This window comes from Micropterus dolomieu, linkage group LG10 (genome assembly GCF_021292245.1).
Source record: "Micropterus dolomieu isolate WLL.071019.BEF.003 ecotype Adirondacks linkage group LG10, ASM2129224v1, whole genome shotgun sequence".
In the NCBI taxonomy this organism is placed as follows: domain Eukaryota; kingdom Metazoa; phylum Chordata; class Actinopteri; order Centrarchiformes; family Centrarchidae; genus Micropterus; species Micropterus dolomieu.
Window position 1 is genome coordinate 19,649,920 of NC_060159.1, and position 16,454 is coordinate 19,666,373.

The window sequence follows — 16,454 nt, forward strand, 5'->3', positions numbered from 1 at the left end:
CAAACTGAAGACGGGCCTTGACATGTGCTGGTTTAAGCAGGGGAACCTTCCGTGCCATGCGTGATTTCAAACCATGACGTCTTAGTGTATTACCAACAGTAACCTTGGAAACGGCGGTCCCAGCTCTTTTCAGGTCATTGACCAGCTCCTCCCGTGTAGTTCTGGGCTGATTTCTCACCTTTCTTAGGATCATTGAGACCCCACGCGGTGAGATGTTTCATGGAGCCCCAGTCCGAGGGAGATTGACAGTCATGTTTAGCTTCTTCCATTTTCTAATGATTGCTCCAACAGTGGACCTTTTTTCACCAAGCTGCTTGGCAATTTCCCCGTAGCCCTTTCCAGCCTTGTGGAGGTGTACAATTTTGTCTCTAGTGTCTTTGGACAGCTCTTTGGTCTCGGCCATGTTAGTAGTTGGATTCTTACTGATTGTATGGGGTGGACAGGTGTCTTTATGCAGCTAACCACCTCAAACAGGTGCATCTAATTTAGGATAATAAATGGAGTGGAGGTGGACATTTTGAAGGCAGACTAACAGGTCTTTGAGAGTCAGAATTCTAGCTGATAGACAGGTGTTCAAATACTTATTTGCAGCTGTATCATACAAAGAAATAGTTAAAAAATCATACATTGTGATTTCTGGATTTTTTTTTTTTTAAGATTATGTCTGTCACAGTGGACATGCACCTACGATGACAATTTCAGACCCCTCCATGATTTCTAAGTGGGAGAACTTGCAAAATAGCAGGGTGTTCAAATACTTATTTTCCTCACTGTATAAATGCTGGGCGTTACAGCTTTAACATGGATGATCATGACTTTTCAGCACGACACCTGTCGCTTCCTCCAGCGCATATTCTGATTTGGATTGTGCACGAAGAGGAGAGGCTGTTCACAGACGGGTCCGTTGTCAATGACAGATAGAGGAGCAAGTAATAGACACCTTGCTAACCTACACTAGGCTACAGGGCTACGCAGAGGCTATGCCATCGCCTGACGTGCACTCAAGGGGTAAGCCGCAGTTGAAACAGTGAAGCCAACCAAATCCCGCACGGACGGTTCTATGTAGGCCCAAAAATGACGTCAAAACCCTGTGACATCCCGTCGCACACAAGCGATGTAACCCTGTTGCTTAGATTATAAACTTTCTAAAACAACTACTCGGCCATCAGTGACGCAGCGTTGGTGTTTGGCAGGTGAACGTTGTAGGTGGGCTGATTAATCAGTGACGATCCGAGTCAGTCAAACACACTGAGCCATGATACTTTATGTTGGTGCAGCTACCAGAATTACGGTGATTCTGCCGTTGCTTTACGTAATTAAACCACAGTTATGCTGCGCGATCATGTGCAGTAGACACTGGTGCCAACAAGAAGAACCCTGTAGTAGTATTTTATTGGTCCAAAGCTGGCTTCACTTCTCTCCATTCAAATCAGCGGGGGGGCTTCGTCCAGTAATATACTGTCTATGGTGCGGCTGGTGTAGCCTTTTCAAATGTTACCGAAAGCTAATGTGGGTTGTTCAGAGTATGTGGGCTTTGTTTTGTTTAGCCGGCTGCTGTCAGATTTGGTTGGCTCTATCAAAACAAGGTCTCCGGCTACGTAGACTGATATCTAAAGGTATTCCATTGAATTAATACAAATCTAGGGGGTGCCATCATGAAATAAAGAAATATCTCCCATTTGGTTTTTAATTTTTTTTTTCTCAAAGGCAAACACGACGGTGATTTTACAGAGCAGATATGCATGTTGTAGCAGACTTAAGTGCAATTTATACGTCTGCGTCAAATCGACGGCGTAGGCTATGGGGCTACGCAGAGGCTACGCTGTCACCTGACGTGCATCTCCTCAAAAATGTAACTACACGTCGAGTCAACGTGGACCGTAACCTCTGTGATTGGTTGGCTGGGTAGCCTCGCAATGCCTCCGAGCCGACCGGAACATTTACTAGCGGCCAAAACGGTGGCTGTAACACAGTGAATCAATATATTTGACCTTTGCAACACGAGCAAAATGACTCGTTTCGCTATCAGAATGTGATCCATTCGGTCGGTAACATTTGAAAAGGCTACACCAGCCGCACATTTACAATTTTACACCCATTTACGTTAGCAGAGGGCTAAACCGGAAGTTAGCCTGTTCGGCCCGCAAAAGTCAACACAGGTGGACACTGTAACGCTACTGCCGAGCAGGAGTATAAATGTTTATTTATATATATATATATATATATATATATAAATAAACATAAATAAACATTTTGTCTTAACTTTGCTAGCCTTCATCTCAACTAGCAATCATGGTCGTTACGTTGTTCTGATCCGTGGATGCGTAGACTGGATGCTTTCTGCTCAGATGCTGAAGCACTGCTGTCGTGCTCTTGTGGTTTGGCTAATTCAATTTTACAGTAGACGCACTGTACAGAGTTGTTGACTTCTTTTAGCTTGAAGTGATCTGGCCTTTCTCTTCTTCGCCCCTTGCTATTTTCTCTCCCTTCCTCCATTTTGCAATCCGCGCCAAATCGTCTTCACTTATTATACATAAGCATGTTGTTTGACAGTAGTAATCGGCTATGTGAAACAGTGCGCTGTACGTGGTTGTATGGATTAAACAACACGCCCTAGAACAACATAAAACAACTGAGTACAGTAGGATAATGTTTTTCTGTTAAATTCTCAAGCATTTCTAAAATATTAATGATGACGGTTGTCTTTAGAGCACTTACCAAAACCATATATAAAAATGCTTTACAAGGTAAAGAGCAAAAACGCATAAAATGTCATACACAACATCAAGGGAATAGTATGCTCAAAAAAATTCAGCATCCAGTTATAATCTTGCATTACAAATTATAAATATTGCTGCACTCTAAATAGCTGAAAGTGTGGATGTGTTTTTTTCAAACTCATGGTTTTAAGGAGAATTTTTCAAGTAATTATTTTTCATTCTTTTTACCTGTTAGCACTGCTTCCAGCAGCTAGGGAGAATTTCAAAAAAAGCAACAAGAGCAGCCAAATGATTTTGGCTGGATTGATTCTATCTGATTTGCATGACAAAGACATGGACACCACTCACTTCCATGGATAATGGGTGTTAACATTTTGTGTCTGGACATATGTTTCTCTTTTGTTTTGACCCTGGATATGTAACATCTCTTCAGTCAAAGTAAATAATTAAAAGGGTTTAAAACTGCTGCCCCTACCGCTCAGGCATGGTGCTTTTCACGTCTCTTGTTTCGCTGGCCACAGCCCAATCAGAGATGTTAAATCAGGTATTTTGACACCTGCTTTGACTTTTTGTGGTTGGAGTTTTTGCAGTGCAGAGCTTTTTTGCCCTATGTGACTGTGGTGATTTTAAAACAGTTTCTCCCCCAGTATAAATAGTGATTACTAAGATTGCTAAAACCCTTTTAATGTAGCTAATTTCCATGGGAGAGAATAAGCAGGTGAACTTCTAATTAAGAATACTCTTTAAGGAGTAACATATGGAGATGTTTCTTTTAGAATAGCTATATGTAATCCACTTCCTATTGATTATGTAGATTTATATCAGAATTACAGCAGTAAACATCTAGCTTGATCAACACAAACTCAAAAGAAGGAGCTTTGAAAGGCAGACTGAGTATAACTAAAAGACAGGACAGGAGGAAATTTGGCATTAACATGCAGTGTTAATTAACTTTATTTTAGAGGCACTGAAAGTATGTTTACTCCATATTTAATGTATTGGATGCAAAGTTACCAGGTGTCACATTAGCACCTAAGATGAATGTTAGTTGTTTTAAAGCAAAAGAAGACTTGGTTTCCTAGTTATTCTGCTCTAGTCAAATCAACAAAGTATATGCGTTTCTCCCTCTTGTTGTGATTTGTGAAGTAATTATCATACAGTATATAACTGTGGCTGTAGCCATCAGGTAGCAACTGTTCTCAGGAGAGCTGGCAATGAACTTTGGAGGAGGCAGGTTTACACATTTGTAACCTGAGCAGAGATGATCTGCTTCTCCGGGCAGACGTCTCTCCGACACTGCGTCACTGTCTCGATCAATAATGCAACTTAAATGCCTTAGTTTTGCAGGTGCTTGCAAATCCTTCCACTCTTGTTTCTTGTACAGTGTAATCTCTCCCCTCCTCTTCTGTTTTTCATATATTTGGTTTTTGCTTGTTTATGAAAAAGTGCTGTACCGTATTTCTCTTCCAGAGAAGGGGGGAGCTAATAAGATTGTGTTCTTATTTCCACAGTTGATTTCTGAACATTATTTTGAAGCATGTTTGGGGGAGAGAAATTAATTAGTTTAAAACAGGGTATGATCGTTGGTTTCTTTTTTTAGCTGCAAATTATGCTTTTGAGAACATTATACACAATCCAGAAAATGGTTTTGGAATGCACCTTTTGAGCCATTTTGATTTAGCGTCATCATGTCCTCAGTATCCTCAGTGAATTGGATGGATCATGAGCAACTGGGCTAGAGGAGGATGCTGAAAGCCCTGTGGCCCTTTTGGATGTAAGGACGAATGTGGCATTTATCGAACCGGCTGAGGAAATTGCAACAACATCCGCATCCCAGTCACGTATTAAGAATACACTGTTAGGCAGTGTTTGTGATTTGTTTTGGCAGGTGCTTTTTGCACTTTTGAAATGATTGCTATTCAACAAGCAGGAATAGAATCAGCTGAGGTGTTTTGTCAATAAAACGGATTGCATGGACAGGTCGTCATTCAGACAAGTCCATTTTGTTGGCAGGTGCCTTTTTTCACCGCCCTTTTATATAATTCTCACATTTGAATGTGATGCAAATCCTTTCACAGCACTGCAAGGCTGTATGATATACAGTTCAATTAGGACATAGACAGATTTTCCATGTGTCCCATTAAAGCTGGCTGTGTCTGATTTGTCAATCTGTGATCAAATCACGGTTTATTAAGATTTTTTTTCAGCAGTTTCATGAATCTTACAGAAGGAAATGTCTCCACACTCTTGAAGGTCAGCAGCTGGTTCCTGTCTGCGCAGGCGCTCAAACAAATGGGCCGGGTCGAGGAAAGAAAAAAAAGATGATAAATGATGATGCAAACAGTCGGCCATCTGATGTGAAAGAAAATATTATGCAACACTGTGTGGCTTTACTTTTTTACAGCATCTACATTAAACAATTAAACAGCTTGTTTATGAGTGGTTTGGTTTTGGAATCAGGCATAGATGGAGCGAAGGCCTTAAGAATTAGAGATGACTAAAACAAAGAGGACCAACAGCAATTTGTTAGACTAGATTTGTTTTATTCCCATTCATACAACTTTACTTGGCTGTTGAGAACAAAAGTGTATCATGATGAGAGGCTCTGCATGCACTTAAACACAGCAGCAGAGATGCATTTATATTGTAGTAATGACCCTTAACCACCGGCACAACACCATAACACACATAATGTAAACAGGAATGTCTGTAGGCCTGTTTGAAAATAGTCTGCCCTAATGTCTGTTATAGAAGTCCTCCTTCATAGCCCTCAGCATCACTACTTTATGATACTCTTTAGAAATGGTGGCAGGAGATCTGAGTCATACTTGACAAGTTGTCTTTTAACTGTATGAGTTTGAATTTCTTTAGATATGAAAGAGTCCTTCCCATGTTGCAGTGTTTTGATTTTGTCTACTTGCTGGTATAATGGAAAACCGCAAACGTGGATAGCAGAAAAGTCTTGCAGTCATTGTATTGCATTGTAGCCTGCTAGTGCATCCACTCACTCAGTAACATGAAAGGAAACCTAATGTTGAAGTGTGATGTTACAATAGTAAACAGCACTGAAATGCTAGAGGAGTATTTTCCAAGAGGTTATCAAATATTTACAGGGGGAATTTAGGACATTGGCTGGAGGCATATGAGGGGACATGGGCCATTCAAGCTACTTGGCACTTTTTAACTAAAGAAAGGTTTGGCTGTGAATGAATGAATGCACTCTTTAAAATGCATTTACTTTTTTGACCTTTAGCTTGCTTTAATTTACCATAATTTATTAAATATTAACAGATAGATTCAGGCCTTGATGTTTTGATGGTGTTTCTCATTTTCTCATTGAGGTGTTGCCAACTAGGAACTCACTACCTGCACATAAGTCAGATTGATTGTAGAGATGCACATTTCCTCCAAAGGATACGTGAGGAGGAGCAGTACAAGAATCATTTTAACAGGTCAGTTTTGGGTCGAAGAGAAAAACTAGTGTCATTGCTGGAGGGTTTTGCTTCACCACAAGATGCCTGATCTTTGGTTCAGTTTCAGCGTCAAACTAAATATTTGAGAAGAGCAGTAGGATGAGTTTAAATTATTTTATCACCAAAACTGCCACCATCCAGTAATGTTTATAGGGGACCAATAACGCTCACGTTGCAATTGTTTTCCAAAGTCATTGATTTTGTCGATCTCTTCACTAACCTATGCAATGTTAATCTCTTTTTGTGTGAATGGGATTAGGGTGATCTCGGGGTTAATCTCAGCCCTGTCTTGCGGCTCTGAATCTCCACTAATATTAGCACAAAGGTTGCCACTGCAGCAGCCCGTAGTCACTGGGTGTGTTATCTCACCCAACACATGGTGCCCTTGGAATATGTTTTCTTTGTTTAGGGAACATCAGAAAGATTTCGAATTTATTACAGAACTGTTGCCGCAGATGGTGGAATTACTTATGGGATGGCGCTCCAGATGGTGGTCTCTGTACATAGAAGATTTTTTACGCTGAGTTCTCTTTACACTGTTTTTAAATTTTTTTTTATTTTATCTCAAATCATTTCAGCTACACTCAAAAAGCCAAGTCAATACAGAAGGCGCGAATCATATCAATTTTGGACCCAGTGAAGTTGAGGCTTTTGAATCATATTGTGAAAGATGATCTAAGACAGATATGTGAGTTTAGGAGGTCACATCATTGGTTTATTGTGCATTTTATGTGCTTCATGAATCAGTATAATCATTTTATTTTGGGCTTTGCTATTCTTCAGTGTGTCTATGTGTCATAACTGCAGACCATTTACCTCAAGATTTACAATTTAACTTTGCCCTGTCCCTGTATTACTCGACCTTGTTTATTCCAAGGCAAATATTTTATTCCACTGCACCATTTTGCACATTCACACCAAAACCCAGAAAAAAAAACAAACACAAAAAAACACCAACACACACACACACACACACACACACACAGTGTCAATGTTACTTTCAAAGAAACCAGTGTGTCTTAGCTATAACAGAGGGACCTTTTTTTCTGTGGAACAGATTTATTGGACTTGTCCAGCATTTTGTCTACTGCAGCACTCCTAAACAATAATTTTCCCTCGGAGCAAAAAAGCTGTTATTGAAATTGAGACTTTGGAAAAACACTGTAATCAAAGGACTTACCTTGAAGCATACCCTGAAGCAAGCATATTTTTCCAGAATAGAATTACACTTTCTACATTTATTTAGCTTTTGTTTGCCATTCGGTGGCTTGTAATGTAGTCTGTCATATTCAATACATCTGTAATTACGATGGCATGTGTACAATTATGGACAATCAGCCTTTTGAAATCAAGCAGACACTCAAGTATTGTGCTGCAGATATTTCCTGGGTTTGTTTATATCCATGTAAATGCCGTCTAATCTACAGGCTGCTAAACCGCTCTTTGTTTTGACATTTTAGTGTGCCTCTGGCTACATTTACCTCAATATTAACATCAATATCCACCTCCACCTGCTCCAACTGTCTCTCGCTCTCTACCTCCCCCTCCCTTCTTCCACTGGTTGCGTTGCTGTGTGTACCTTGTTCATATATGTGTATTTTCATTTGTCTTATACTGCATGTCCTTTTTGTTTTACCATGAACTTGTAAATACATACTTAAGATTATAATATCATAATTATATCCTCAAAAGGGATTGTTGAATCAATTATAATATTAAGAGTATGTGTTAAAAATAACCATTTGACCATATTGACCTTATTTTCTTCTTGGAGTATATACTGTGCTGTACAAAGAGCAGTGGTTCCATATTTTAGGATTCTGGTTTAGTGTTTTCTACAGCGTTTTTCCTCCCCATACTTTGAGGCAAAGTGAAAATAATAGGGCCCAATTTCTTCCTGTGGAAATATGGATTGTACTAGATCCAATACAACCTGGCTATTCCTGGACTTTAAAAGGGTAACAAATCTCTGATCTACAGACGGTCAATAGCTTGTCACATTGTCCGTCTACTTCTCTCTCCCTAGATTTTAATAGTTGATCTTCCTCCCCCCAGGTTATTTGTTTCCCAGTATTGGCATCAGAGAAGGGCTACAGTTTGGTCCTTCCAATATCAACAAACACTGTTTTAAAGCTGTTTGTCTGATGACCTGTCAAGTAAGAGTAAAATGTGATGCATGATTGATTACATGAACCCGACCTGTCTTTTCATTCATGAGCTTTGTATTTTCTGTGTCCACTTCAGGGTATTTTGAAAATGCAGTTGCTTGTGAAAGTCTTAGGTGGCAATTTTGTGGACTACTTTGAGTTTTTATCTTTGTCACCAAAAAGGTTTAGTTGGAAGTAGAAATAGAAAACTGCAAAGTCAGCTGAGCTGCGTTTGCACAGCTTATACGGGTGGTCACGCCTGGAGTCACGTCTTGCTGTTATTTTTGAAAGGTGGCAGAATTTTTTAAGTTTCTCATATTCAGAATTAAGAGTCCTGGAAAAAGAGAAACATTCAAGGAGCCAGGAGCAACCAAATATAAGTTGCTGAGAAAGTGAAACAATAGTTGCCGGTTAGAAAATCATTACAGAAACATTTCCTGACTGCTTGTCCCATCTTACCTGAAGTTTCCAAGATAAGAAAAGCCCTATCTTCCTATTACTGAAGCAATTCCTAAACCCATGGCTATTTCCTGTCCTATCTCAGACCTTATATCTTATCATAACTTAAAGAAATCTTAACTGGAACTTTAAACTCGATTCCTCAAGAGGCACTCCCGTACAATTTTAGCGATGAGTCAGAGGCATTAATCTTGTCAGTGGAGGAAAAGGAAACCCCACGTTTCTGGGAAGACATAGCATATTGATCAGTTTCCAAATTAATGGTCTTGACAGTCGATATATGGTCCGGAAAAGTGTCATCATACAGTTTGTGTAGCCTTTCAATCATGATACTTCTTTGTTCATGTTGTTCCCTATCTTCATTGTGATTGCCAAACAGACATAACAACAGTGGTGGTGCCATTTTTGGAAGTTATTTTGAATTAAGGACAGGATGCCTAACTTCAGTTAAGGCAGTTCTTTAATAACTAAATTCCAGTCCTAAGATAAGATGGGATAACATGTTTCTGTAATACCAAAACTCCTAAATGTTATCTTAAATTGAGAGAGGATAGGATGTCAGACCAGCAAGTTTCTATAATGATAAAGGTCTATAATGATGCCCACAGGAACGAGAGGAGTGAACAGCCGTCAGAAAACCTTCTTATATTTATTAAAGGTTCAGTTCACCCAGATAACAAAATATGTATTTTCAACAAACGGAATAAAGCTCTGCCCCAGAAGGTAATTGTGAAAAGTTTTGCGTGAAAGGAGCCGGTCTAGGAAGAAAAACAAAAATGTCATTGCCAGATTGTGCTTCTCTGAAAAGGTTGTTCATTTGACAAATTAAGAATTTTAACTGGGTTGGTTTTCTTTATCCAGTTGTATTTAGGTATATTTATAGTGGAGGTACAATAATTCATCTCCAACCACTCCTCACTAACTCAATTTTAAAGTCACTGCTTTCATGACGGCTGAAGAGTTTTTTTTGAGACCTTACAACCTGTTGTGGGATCGCTCTCGAGTTATCCATCACCACACAAATATTTTTGCATATTTCTAAATACACTTGAAGTAATTGCTTTGCTACACAGTCATCATAGTAATTTGTTCTGGCATTTATGCTCTATTTTTTTTTTTTTTTTTTTTATAACTGAACCATACAGCCACATGTTTGCTTTCACTCTGTTTTTCCTTCCATCAACCTCTGATTTCTAACTTGAAATAAGCAATTTATGTGCAGTGCAACATCATTAAAGGAAAATGAGTTTGATTGATGAGAGATGTGTTCCTGAATGCAAGGTTGGGGTTTGAAGGTATGTTTTGCACCTCAGTAATAAAGCTTTTGTTTTGTATGTGCAGTCACTTATTGACATGGCTAGCAATAGTAAGCGGGAGTGCAACTGGCAGCACTTTTTCATTTAGGAATACATTTGAAGGTTACCTGTTTATTTAATCTGCAGTCTGATTGGGTTTTCATGGGGTTGTTGCCATGGTTCTGCTGGCTTGGACTCATTTATAGCAAATTTCACTTTACTTGAATATGTAGCACACATTTTAGCATGCATTTTTAGGAACCAGCGTCATCAGATCCTCATCCATCCTGTTATTGTTTTACCACAGTGAAGACGCACATAAACCAGACAAATGTTTTGCAAGTGGTGGAAGAAGTATTAAGATCCTTCATATTCTATAAGATCATCATATGTTTGTAGCCTCACTGGCCTGTGAGAACCATCTATCTCTTAAAAGTTCAATTTTTCACGAGTTCAGAAAAACAGCCGGTTTCAGCTTTGTGACCTTGCATTTTCCAGCTAATCCAAAGGGAGGTTGAAATAGTTGACTTAGTGTAAGAAGTAGGTAAATTTCTCAACCCATAAAGGAACATTTAGTCTTTCAGTTTATAAAAATCACCAGGCAACATGTTTTTTACCGGACAGGAACTGTCACACAAATGCAGTGGAGTAAAAGTTTTAATGTTATTGCCTCTGAAGTGTAGAATTTTAGAAGTATAAAGTTGCATCAAATGGAAATACTCAAGTAAAGTACTAGTACCTCAAATTCGGACTTTTACTCAAATACTGTACATCATTTCACCTCTGCTTATTTCTCTATATATTTCAGAAGTGTGTGTATGTATATGTGTATATATATGTGTGTGTGTGTGTGTGTGTGTGTATGTATGTGTGTGTGTGTGTGTGTGTGTGTATATATATATATATATATATATATATATATATATATATATATATATATATATATATATATAGCCAGAATTTAGTACTTCATTTCATTCTTTTATTCGGCTCATTTATGTCTGATCAATAGTTGTGGAGGACTTAATCACTAGACACATGTATGTATTTCATTTTGAATTAGAGCTTATTATAATACTATTATATTATACTTGTTACATAAGTGGATAAGTCATTTGGCGAGGTTATTTTGATGCCTGTGCAGCATAGCATAACTAACTGCATTGAAGAATGTTCCTTTCCACACCTACGTTTTCAGAAGAAAAGATGTACTCAGTTTTTCAAAAGAGACATGCCCTCTTTTCCTGCTCCCTAGCTAACTGTGGTGAAAAGCCTTTGTTGAGTGTGCTGGTTTCAAAGGCACATGAAGGCCGCCTCCCACATGGAGAGCACCACTGCAGACAAAAGCAGGACACTCCACACTCGTGTTCCCTTCACTTTACACCTAAAATGACAAAGTAAACCTGCCTTGGACTCAACCAGTCTAAGTCATCTCGACTTTGCCGTCAGGACAGAATTTTCATATTATTCTTGATATCTTTCATTTCATAGCAGTGCCCACGTAGTATGTTATAATAAAGTCTAACTGAAATGACTTTTAGTCATCCCTTTTTTGTTGTCAAAAATAACGTCAACAATTGTTTATCATTAAAAGGAAGAAAAAAACTGCTTGAAGAGTGTGTTTGATTGACAGCAGCTGGCAGGCTGTTGGTGTTACACAGTAAGGAACAAGAGAGAAAGTAAACAAACCTGCACTGTAGCCGACATGTCATGGGCAGGCAGCGTGTTAGTGGTCTTGAAGAGTAACCACAACAGTATCTAACAGGTGGGAAGTGACATTTGCAGGTAAATTTAGATGCAGCTGAGCAGCTACTTAGCTAACTACCTTGCAAACTAAAGGGGACCTTAGCAGGAAAGCTAATGTGGGTTGTTCAGAGTATGTGGGCTTTGTTTTGTTTAGCCGGCTGCTGTCAGATTTGGTTGGCTCTATCAAAACAAGGTCTCCGGCTACGTAGACTGATATCTAAAGGTATTCCATTGAATTAATACAAATCTAGGGGGTGCCATCATGAAACAAAGAAATATCTCCCATTTGGTTATAAAAATTTTTTTTCTCAAAGGCAAACACGACGGTGATTTTACAGAGCAGATATGCATGTTGTAACTGACTTAAGGACAATTTATACGTCTGCGTCAAATCGACGGCGTAGGCTATGGGGCTACGCAGAGGCTACGCTGTCACCTGACGTGCACCTCCTCAAAAATGTAACTACACGTCGAGTCAACGTGGACCGTAAGCTCTGTGATTGGTTGGCTGGGTAGCCTCGCAATGCCTCCGAGCCGACCGAACGACCGGAACATTTACTAGCGGCCAAAACGGTGGCTGTAACACAGTGAATCAATATATTTGACCTTTGTACCCCGAGCAAAATGACTCGTTTCGCTATCAGAATGTGATCCATTCGGTCGGTAACATTTGAAAAGGCTACACCAGCTGCACCATAGACAGTATATTACTGGACGAAGCCACCCCGCTGATTTGAATGGAGAGCAGTGAAGCCAGTTTTGGACCAATAAAATACTACTACAGGTCCGCTTCCTGTTGGCACCAGCGTCTACTGTGCATGATCGCGCAGCATAACCGTGGTCTAATGACGTAGAACAACTGCAGAAACACCGTAATTTTGGTAGCTGTATAAATGCGCCAACAAAAAGTTTCATGACTCGGATCGTCACCGTTTAAAGCCCACCTACAAGGTTCACCTGCCAAACACCAAAGCAGCGTCTCTGATTGCTCTGATAGTTTTTTTTTTTTGTTTGTTTTTTTATTGGCGAGAGTTTATAATCTAAGCAATACAGTTACATCTCTCATGTGCGACGGGGTCAGGATTTTGACGTCATGTTTTAGGCCTACATGGATCCCTCCATGCTGGCTTTGGTCGGCTTCACTGTCCGTTCTCTGGCTTACCCCCTTGAACCGCACGTATACAATTTTACCCCCATTTATGTTAGCGGAGCACTAAACTGGAAGTTAGCCTGCTCGGCCAGCAAAAGTTAACACAGGAGGACACTGTAGTGATAGTACCGACTAGCGTTTGGGGGTGTAATTGCAGAATGACGGACACACCTACGCACATGTATAAATGCATGGCTACGTGCGTAGCCTACAGCGTAGATACGCACGTAGACCCTACACAGGAGTATAAATGGGCCTTAAAGCCCTGGATATACTTGCTTTTTAATGATGTGTAGGTGTGGACAGGCGTCGGCGATGCAAACGGCGTTGTTCACATACTTGCCTGCATATTTTGCATGTACCTGGAGGAGACATACTGCCCCCACGTTCATGTGCAGAATTGCATCTTGCGGCAATCTTGCGAACACGTAGTTAAAGTCCAAATTAAATTTAACTGCTTTAAGCCCTGGATATACTTGCTTTTAAGATATGAACTGTGATTTAGCATATATATGTCTTTGTTCTAAAAATTATGCTGTAAACAAATTATTTGCAAAGAAATGCTTTTTCAGTGATGTAGGAACATCAGATTTTTTTTGTGTAGATTCATCCAAATCACAAAAAAATACAGTTTATCACTTACCTCTAGTGGTATCTTACAGTGCAGTTTTTGGCAATAGTAGAAGAAATACTCAGATGCAATACCACAGTGGTGATTGTAGTGGTAAGTAAATGTCCTGCCTTCAAACTGATACTTAAGTTAAAGCATAGAAGCAAAATGTACTTGAGGGTGAAAAATAAAAGTACTCATTCTACAGAATGCCCTTTCCAAAGTTTTAGTTATTTATACTGGTTGTTGATCTAACAGCATTTGCAACCCCCCTTTCCAACATCAGAAATATTCAGGGACTTCGTGCCTCGTTTTTTGTTTGTTTGTTTGTTTGTTTTTTTACTTTCCAAAACCACCACTCAGGCCCACTTCACTAGGGCTGCAACTAATGAGTATTTTTGTAGTCGACTAATCTGTTAATTATTTATTATTATTTAATTATTACCCTAACCCTAATCAAACCGATTAACTAATTAAATATCTTTCAAGTGAATTACTGATCTCCAACACACAGCCTAACTAGCTAATGTTACCATGAAGTGAACGAGGTTTACTATTCAGAATGAACGCCAGGGGGAAACCAGGGAAGAAGACAAGACAGCGTAGGCTACTCGTATAATTCAGTGATTTATACAAACTTGTAACTGTTTAACAAAGATTTTTGCTTTGGAACTATATAAAAAAAGCAAATTAAAAGCAAGTACTATAACCAGTAACCACTAACAATGTAATGTCTATTTAGAACAATAAAGCAACAGTCCCCTTTCATAATACTTCTGGAGTTTATTTTCCAGAAGTGCTTATAAGTTTTAGGCAATAACTCAGTGGAGAATGTTCTGTAGGCTACATCACAAGCCAGATGTTCCTTGATGTACTTTAAACCATTACTCATTACTAATAACTTTTTTAAAGCTGGGTCTCCGACATTGCCAGTGTTGGACAGATTTGTGCTGCGGTGTTTATGAGAGAGAGACGAGTGAGAGGATGCACTGCGTGAATGCACTAAGGCGGTGATCAGCAATCAAATTTTAAATAGGCCTAGTAAAATAAAAAATAAATAAAATTAGTGTGTGCTGGTCAGCGTTGATATTGTGGCAGGCCGCCACAAATAAATGAATGTATAGGAAACACTGCCTTTCCCCTGTTGTTGCTGCTGCAGCAGTCTGAGTAACTGGGACCAGGCTCTATGGGTGTGACTGGCTGGCCGGCTGGCACCGCTAAACTCACGGGCACTTGTGGAGCTTCTCAACCCCGAAAACATTTGAGCACATTTTCGATTCACCATCAACTTTGTTAAAACTCCCAATATTCAAATCCTACACAGTTGATTTCTCGCCTCAAAGTGTATTTAGTGATTTAATAGCGTACAAAACCTAAAAAAATCAAAAGCCATTTTGCTGTTCACATCTTTCGCATGAATGCTTCATCTTCGTGAGAAGTCTAACAGTCAAGCAGTCATGGCAGACAGTGGAAGCCAAACTGCCCCCAGCACTTCCTGTAGTGCATTGCAGTTAGAAATAAACAACCAGAAAAGTTCCTTAAACGGCATCTATGTAACAATGCGTCGACAATGAAATTTCACGTCGACAAAGATTTATAGTCGACCTTTCTCTCAAGCTCTCCAGTATCATTCTTCATACAACTATTGTCTGTCACTTCTTGTGTGTTCAACAGAGTGCAGCACCGTGAATTTTCATGCTATTCAGCAAGTCCAACAGCTTGCCAAACTCAGACACCAGGCCTTGTGTTTGTGGAGGAGTAGTAGTTTTTTATGTAGTTTTTATGTAAGTAGTGTTTCTTTCTGCCAATGATGATTTAAAGTTCTTTTTTAAAGTCCTGCCATGGGGTGCATACGTGGGTGGAACCAGGAACCCCTTACTTGGTCTTATGCTGTGACAGCGCACGTTCTCCTGAGGAATCCTGTCTTGTTTTCCACACATTTCCCTGGAGTAGACTTCTGTTACTGGGCAACCTGACAGTGACAGAGCCTGATCATCTGTTCCCACCTCCACCCGTCATGCCTTTACATTTCTCATGAGCACTTGTTTCATGTCCTTCGAAATGTCAGGCATGCATAAATAATTAACGTGATTGAGGAAAGCTTCTTGTCTGGTTATGTGCCATACGTTGCTGCACATTGAACCACAGTATTGATGTGAGAAGATTAATCAAGTTGAATCGTAATTTGTCGGTCTATAATATATTGACACATCTGTCCTTGTGCTCCCACTGTGCAGTTTTCTAGGTATAATCATTTCATTTCAAATGTGGAATACTTAAATATTTAATAAACTCTTGTTTGCATTTCATTGTTTATATCCAGAGACTCATTTTTATAATATCAATTCATTTCCACGTCTTGCTGCTCTAGATGGTTAGATACCAACAGTGTATTATAATGGAGCCTAATTTGTATGAGGGTTTTCAGTTCATTAACTACGACTGTTGCCTAAAAATTCTGCTCAGCTCAGAAATTACTCAGCCATTAAGTCTGCAGAGTTGAAAAATGCTACTCATCAAACCGCAGCGTCACCTTTGTTCCATTAAAGCTTTTAATATGTATTTATCCCCAACAAATCTTCCCTGTCCGTAATTTCTTTGGGGATTGGGTTTTCCTGCAGAGATACAAGCCCGGGAGGTGTGATGAGATCCTCAAGTGGAAGCCCCCTAATCTCAACTCTGTGGACTTTCGCCTCAAGATCACCAAAGTCGGAGGAGAAGGGTAAGTTTCTGTTGCCGGGGTAACCCTCTGCCTGATGAATATAATGGCACCTATCATTTTGTGACACACTGGAGTACTTTGAGACATCCACAGCCATACGCATGTACAGCTGCTGTGAAGTCCATTGAATTT

At 39.6% G+C, this 16,454-nt stretch overlaps 1 protein-coding gene across 2 annotated transcripts in view; it reads left to right on the forward strand.

Moving 5' to 3' along the window:
- Window positions 1–16,454, forward strand: part of rngtt (RNA guanylyltransferase and 5'-phosphatase) — a 105,502-nt gene that overhangs the window by 67,799 nt on the left and 21,249 nt on the right. For both annotated transcript variants that reach the window (XM_046060681.1, XM_046060679.1), the window contains one exon: window positions 16,222–16,322. In XM_046060681.1, coding sequence (XP_045916637.1) covers window positions 16,222–16,322 — 101 coding nt within the window. The remainder of the gene's footprint in view (window positions 1–16,221; window positions 16,323–16,454) is intronic.